Here is a 6,872-nt window from a genome sequence, read left to right on the forward strand (position 1 = left end):
TGACAATTCCATGACAAAGGGACAGCAGGGCTGGAATGGCCCCAGGCTGGCACTGCCCTGCCCTAACCTCGGCTGCCTAAGTCGCGATAGGCGGGACAGGGAGGGGACAAAACACGGGGAAAACAAACAAAAGAAGAAGAAAAAAAAATGACAAAAGGGAAAAGAAACCCACAAAAAAAAAAAAACCAAAAAAAACCCCCCAAAAAACAAAAAAAAGGCAAAAAAATCCAAATAAACACCCCAAAAAACCCCCGCCAAGCCAAATAAAATAATCAAAAAAATTAAATGCAAAAAAAAAAATATAAATAAATCCCAAATACACACCCAAAAAAACCCCAATAAAATCCCCCAAATAAACTAAACTATAAAAAACCCTCAAAACCAAAAGAAAAACCAAATGAACACGCTGAAATATCCTCAATTGTTGCGTTTTTATTGGGCTACAGGCGGGACATAAACATGCAAAACTTGTGTATTTCTGAGTCAGCCCCAGTGGGGTTTAATCCAATATTCCCAACAAAGAATTCCTTGATGTGGTTTCTGCACCTTCCTCCTCAGGGCTCCTTAATTCAGTGTTTTTTGGGATTGGCAGATGCTCCAAGGGCTTCTTTTTACCAAAATCAGCCGGATTTTCCTGAGGATTGATTGGCACCAGGGACAGGGATGGAGCAGAATTCCAAAGGAATTCCGATGAAGCGCGAGCAGGGCATGATATCAACCCAAATTATCCTAAAATTATAATTATTCCTATAAATCTGACCATATTTGTATTGTCAAATCAGTCTCCATAGTGAAGCCAGTGTATAAAAATAAGATTTAAGTGCTGTTTTTTGCTAAAATGGAGGGATGAACCTCCAAAGACCCAAGTGCAAAGCAAAAGTGAGTTGATGTGGCAGAAGCTGCCATTTTAATGACTGTGGAATAATTTTAATTTTTCTATGGTTAAAGCATCCCCTTTTTATAACCCAAATGAATCATTTTGATATCTCTGGGCAATTTAAAGCGGAAAAAAAATCTAAAATCTTCATTGGAGTTGGTATAAATCGTGTATGTCCATAACTGCTGACTAGCACAGGGAGAAGTGGGGGTGGTGACATCAGTGCTGATGTCAAAATCTGCCGCTGACACCAATTTTTTACATTTCTTCATAATAAAAATTAATGACACTGAACCCGCGCCCGGGGCCGCGTTTTCCCTCCAAAACCGCGCCGGGCCCGCGCGGCGAATCTGCGGCTCGGGCCTTGAGGCCTCGCAGCGCCCCGAAAGGCTCCCGGAGAAACGGGAAAAAATTGCAGCGTGGCGCCGGTGAGGGAGGGACGCGGCGGGAGCGGCGGGAGGGCCGGGAAGGGGCGCGGAGGAGCCCCGGTAGCACCGGGAGCCCGTGGCGAATCTGCGGCCCGAGCTCCGCCGCGTGCGGGCCGCGCTGCCCGCCCTCCCCGCGGGGACAGTGGGCGGGCCCTGCGCGCCGTGATGGTTCGAACGAGCCAATGGGACGCGGGCTCTCGCGGCCTCTGACCAATCGGCGGGCGATGGGGGCGTGGCCAGCGGGGTCGGCGGCACCGCCCCCCCGCTCGCATCCTCTCGGCGGGGCGAGCGCGACCATTTTGCGGGGGGGAGCGGCGGCAGCGGGACCGGCACCGACACCGGCACCGGGATCAGGGAGCGACACCGGGATCGGCGCCGGGAGCGGGATCGGGGAGCGGCACCGGGGGCGGCGGCGGCGCCTGACGGGGGAGCGGCGGCTCCGCAGGCGCGGCCTGAGGCGCTGGGCCCAGCGCTCCCGCTCGCTCCGGGCGGCCTCAGCGGCCCCGGCGGCCTCAGCGTCCCCGTTCGCTCCGCGCCCAGCCCCGGGCGGCCCGAACCGCCGGGAAGATGTCGCGGCCCGTCAGGTGAGTCCCGGCGGCGCCGCTCCCGCCGCTGCTGCCGGGCCGGCCCCGCGCAGGGCAGGCCGCGCTCAGGCCGAGCCGATTTCTCCTCTATTTCCCCTTGTTTCCCCCCTGCTAACTTGGCACGGCCACCGCAATAAACACCGCATTTCACACTGCGCCGCTCGCCCGGGCCCGGGGGCCGCGGCGGGGCGGCCCTGCGGGCGCTGTCCCACATTTTGTAACGGGGAAAAGCGAAAAATTTTTCGCCGCCGCCGTGACCCACTTGGCGCAGGGCGGGCGCCGCTCTGGCCGCTATCCGCGGCGCCCCCCGGGCCCGCTCCGGGCGGCGGGGCCGAGCCCAGCGCGCTGCCGGGGGAGGGGACGCGGTGCCATCCGGCGAGGGTCCGGGGCACGGGGGCTGTGCATGGGGAACCACGCGTAGGGGAGGAGCCGGCAGGAGCCGCCCCCTCGGTGCGAGCGCCGCTGCCACACGCCCTGCTCCGCCCGCCCGGCCGGCCGCGGGCTGCGCGCTCCGGGCTCGCCTTCCTGCTGCTCTTTCCCACCCCCTCCTTTCCCTTCCCGGCTGTTTGGAAGGAGGGTTGTGCGTGCCCGGCGGGCCCGGAGGTGGGTCTGGGCTCGGTGGATTGGGTTGAGCGGTGTTGGAGCGCTGGGTGGGCTCGGATGGAGCGTGGTGGCTTTGGGGATCGGCGGCGCAGGGAAGTGATGCCCGAGGGAAGGGCTGGAGCTGTGTCAGGGCTGGATGTTTGGGAAAGGTTCTTACCCCGGAGGGTGCTGGGGCATTGCCGGAGAATGGGCACGGCCCCGAGGCTGCCAGAGCTCCAGGGGTGCCCAGGGTGGGATTTTGGGGTGTCTGTGCAAGGCCAGGAGCTGGACTGGATGATCCTTGTGAGTCCTTCCCAGCTCAGGATATTCTGTGAGTCCCTTGTGTCTCAAAGCTTTACCAAGGAGGTGGCAAAAGAGTGAACTCGTGATTTGTCTTTATAGCAAAGGTGTGAGGTTTCCCACGGTGTTCTTCTGATGCTCTGGAATTTCTTCATTCTCAAGTAACTGGCTGTAGTTTTATTCCCAGTGAGCCTGTATTAAATACAAATTAATTGTGACTATGATGCATCTATACGTTTAGAGATGGCAATATTGGTATTTAAGTAATACCTCTCATCTGCAGAATTTAAAAAATATAAATGCAACCCAGGACTGCTTTGCTAAGTAGGGGAGTGGCTCAGTGATGGGTGAGCTGCCCAGATTATTGGTGATGTGACTCTGCTGCTTGAGAGGACACTTCATGTTGGTCATTCAGCTCTGGAGATTTGCTCCAGGTAAGGAAAGGGTGCTGTCTTTAAAAGCAGAGCCTCTGGGCTTGCTGGAACTAAGGATTTTTACAAAAATAATTAAAATAAAACACCTCTGTGTAGTCCTGCAGTGTTGTGAGAGGTCTGCCTGGTCTCAGGCTCAGCTGGCAGGCTGAAAACTGAAGCACCAAAGTCCAGCAGGTTGTTAGGAGCACAAAACCTCCTGCCCTGTGGCAGGATAGATGCAGCAGTCCCTTATCTCTATTATTTAATAGCCCTTCCAGGGGAAAAAAGGTAAATATTCAATGGTTGCTATATTGTATTGCTCTGCTAACTAGAGAACTCTGCCAATGGATTTAAATCCATTAATAAATTAATGCTGGAATGAAGTTTTTGCTGCCTGTCTTAGTTGTTTTTTGGTAAAATGGAAGCCTGGTGAAAGATTCTTCATCAGAGTGAGGTTTAGTGGTGGGAGAGTTTCCCTCTAGTCAGTGTTCTTGGAATTAACTGGTGATGTCTGCTGGTTTCTGGTGAATATGTGAGCACCTAAAGCAGTGAACTTCATAAAATCCATCCTATACCCCAAGTTTTTATGCCACTTGTTGAGAAAATTGACCTAAGGCTGAGTCTGGCTGTTGAAATCAGTTATTTAAAATTCAGTAGTAATAAAACCCTGGTATTTACAGGCTTCATGTGCTGGCACTGAGAGCCAGGTGCTTCCTGCACTATTCCATTGCTCCTGGGTGGATAATGATGGGCTTTTCAGTGTTGTCAGAAAAAGGCAAGCAGTAAAAACTAAAGGAACTTGAAATTACTGAACTTCTGCATTTCTTGTGTAACTCTCCTGAAGTTGTGCAGAAAAAGCTGGGGCTGCTTATGGGGTAAAAAAAAAATACTTTGAGCCACTATTTTTTTTTAAAATATAATATATATATATATATTTAAATATAATATATATATATACACAATATACCTATTATATTTTTATAGATATGTATATATATAGCATAAATTAATGTGTTTTAAGTCAGAATTTTGACTTCTGGTGCAGCCTTTCATCTGCTTTTTCTCACTGGTCACTTGCTGGTCCTCTCCTGCAGGCTTTGCAGATGGAGATTTTGTAGACAGGGTTTTTTAGTCATTCATTTTAAGCTTAAAACCAGTTATTAATTTATCTCAGGGCTTCAAGGCTTCCCATCCTTTTTCTGGATTTGAATCCCAGCCTGGTGTTGGTGCTACAGTGGAAGGGTGAAATTTTACTTGCAGGAAAAAAAGTATCTCTTAAATATAACTTGTTGCCAGTGTTGTAATGGGCAATGTAAAATAGAAATATTGTGATTGTGGAAAAGCTTCCATGGGATTGCAGGAGAGCAACAGTTCCTTGGGGATTTGCACTTAATAAAATTGAGTGGTTGGTGCTGTGTGGTTCAGAGATGGATGAATAAAAAGAGGTGGAGGTACAAGAAAATTCAAAATATCAAGGTGAAGAAGTGAGCTGGGTGTTTGGGTTTGGTTCCCCTCCTGCCCTGCATCATTTCTGTGGTAACATCTCAATTAGAGTCAAATAGAGAAGGAGCACAAAACTGATTTAATTATTGCTGCAGAAATCCTTTAATTGTTTGATGGAGTTCCAAGTGGTGTGGATCCCTGGATTGACCCTCTCAGTGCTGAGTCCTGAGCCCAGCTTTTCCTCAGATTAACCCCAAAAACTCAGGTTTAGGTCCCTGAGTGTCACCAGGTGCCCTGTGGCACCTTCTGGTGGTGGTTTTAAATCAGTGCTCATCGAAAGCCCAAATCCAGCACTGAAGATTTGCTCTGCACAGCTCTGAAAATCCCTGCAGGAAACACTTCTGGCTGGAATTTGTATTTTCTGTGTATAAAAAAGGCACCAAAAAGTGTTTTAATGGCAATATTTGTTGATAATATTGGTCTCAAAGGGGACACCTTTACCTGAAAGTGAAACCCGAGTGCTGAGCCAGCCCTGAGGGTCAGGGAGGGGCTGGAGCTTTGCTCAAAAATGCTGAGGATTGTGCTGAAAAAACATCCAGAAATCTTAATAACCATTTAATCTCCTCGCCTTTGTTCTATTGGATTGAGGATAGGTGATTGTCATTTGACCTAAACATTCCTTTTCAGTGCCTGGATTTTTTGAAGGCTTCTTTTAGCATTGCTTTTCAGGATTATGTGTCATGGTTGTGGTTTTTTTTGTTGTTTTTTTTTATATAAATGTGGATTTTATCAGTGTTTTTTAATGCTTGTACAAATATCTGAGAACCTGTGCATTCCCTTTAAAAAAAAAAACTTCTTTCCCTGACTGTAGGGCTGTGCTGATATTGGTTTAAAGGCTGAGGGTTTAGGGACTAAATTGAAGATGAGGTATGAAATCCTTTCTCAGTTTTATAGGCATTTAGTGATCCTTTGACATGTTGATGTTGCTTTTCATAACTCCAAAATTGCAAACTTTGGCAGGCATCAAGTTGCAATTTCTGAGCTGTAGTTAAATTACTGGAGAATTCCTTTGCTGAGTGCTTCCATCCTAAAATGTGAGTTAATGTTTATTCCAAAAATATTGGACTGACAGCTGTTATTAAAAACTTGTGCTGTTCAACCCCTCTCTCTGAACTTTTATCATGCACACTTGGTGTTAATCTGAATTAGCAATTTTAAATTTCAGTTTATAATTTAAACCAGAATTGAATTGAACAATTCCCATCCCAGCCTATCCTGTGCCTTTTTACACTCAGCCTAAGTGGATTTACCAGAGTTTATTTTTATGTCTTGTTTTAACATCTCCCAGCAAAGAGAAGCTCTTGTGCTGTTCAACCCCTCTCTCTGAACTTTTATCATGCACACTTGGTGTTAATCTGAATTAGCAAGGGAGTCACATTCAAATTTCAGTTTATAATTTAAACCAGGCTGAACAATTCCCATCCCAGCCTATCCTATTCCTGTCTTTTTACACTCAGCCTAAGTGGATTTACCAGAGTTTATTTTTATGTCTTGCTTTAACATCTCCCAGCAAAGAGAAGCTCTTCACTGCCACCACCAGCTCCTTTTTCCTGCCTCTTAACTCTTGCAGAGAGTGTTTTTATCACCTTGGTGTAGTAAACACTCTTTGCACACCCGCAGTTCTCATTGCTGCTGACTAAACTTCTAAATAAAGCTCTAAAAATAAAATTTGTCTGGGCTAAAAGAGGTGAACCATGAGTTTGGAGTGAGGGAAAGGCAGGTGCCAGCAGCAGGTTGGTTTTTCCTGACCCTCTGAGCTTCTCAAAGATAAAGATTTTTATCAGTTTTTTTATCTTGGGTGATCTCAGGGCAGAGATTTCTTTTTTATTTCACCCTTCTTGCCCTGCCAGATAAGAAAATGCCCATAAGAAAATGCAAGGAAACAGCTTTGCTTTTGGTTTCTTCTGAAACAATGATTTTAAAGTTATTTTTTTAAATATAAATAGCACTTTCTGTTCACCATGGGAGGAAAACTGAGCAGGGTTTAGTCCCTGGCTGAAAAGCCAGAGATTGGTGATTTGGGAAAAGATGTTTGCCAGAAGAATGATATTTTTGTTAAAGGATTTTTTTGTCCATTTTTTGTCCATTTTTTGTCCATTTTTTGTCCATTTTTGGTCATTTTTTTTGTCATTTTTTTGGTCATTTTTTTGTTATTTTTTTGGTCATTTTTTTGTCTTTTTTTTTT

At 47.0% G+C, this 6,872-nt stretch overlaps 1 protein-coding gene across 2 annotated transcripts in view; it reads left to right on the forward strand.

Annotated features, from left to right (window-relative positions):
• The first annotated feature begins 1,624 nt into the window (after nt 1–1,624).
• Nucleotides 1,625–6,872, forward strand: part of NUCKS1 (nuclear casein kinase and cyclin dependent kinase substrate 1) — a 13,355-nt gene continuing 8,107 nt past the window's right edge. For both annotated transcript variants that reach the window (XM_015650904.1, XM_015650905.1), the window contains exon 1: nt 1,625–1,889. In XM_015650904.1, coding sequence (XP_015506390.1) covers nt 1,873–1,889 — 17 coding nt within the window. In that variant the 5' untranslated portion in view covers nt 1,625–1,872. The remainder of the gene's footprint in view (nt 1,890–6,872) is intronic.

Source organism: Parus major, chromosome 26 (genome assembly GCF_001522545.3).
Source record: "Parus major isolate Abel chromosome 26, Parus_major1.1, whole genome shotgun sequence".
Lineage (NCBI taxonomy): Eukaryota > Metazoa > Chordata > Aves > Passeriformes > Paridae > Parus > Parus major.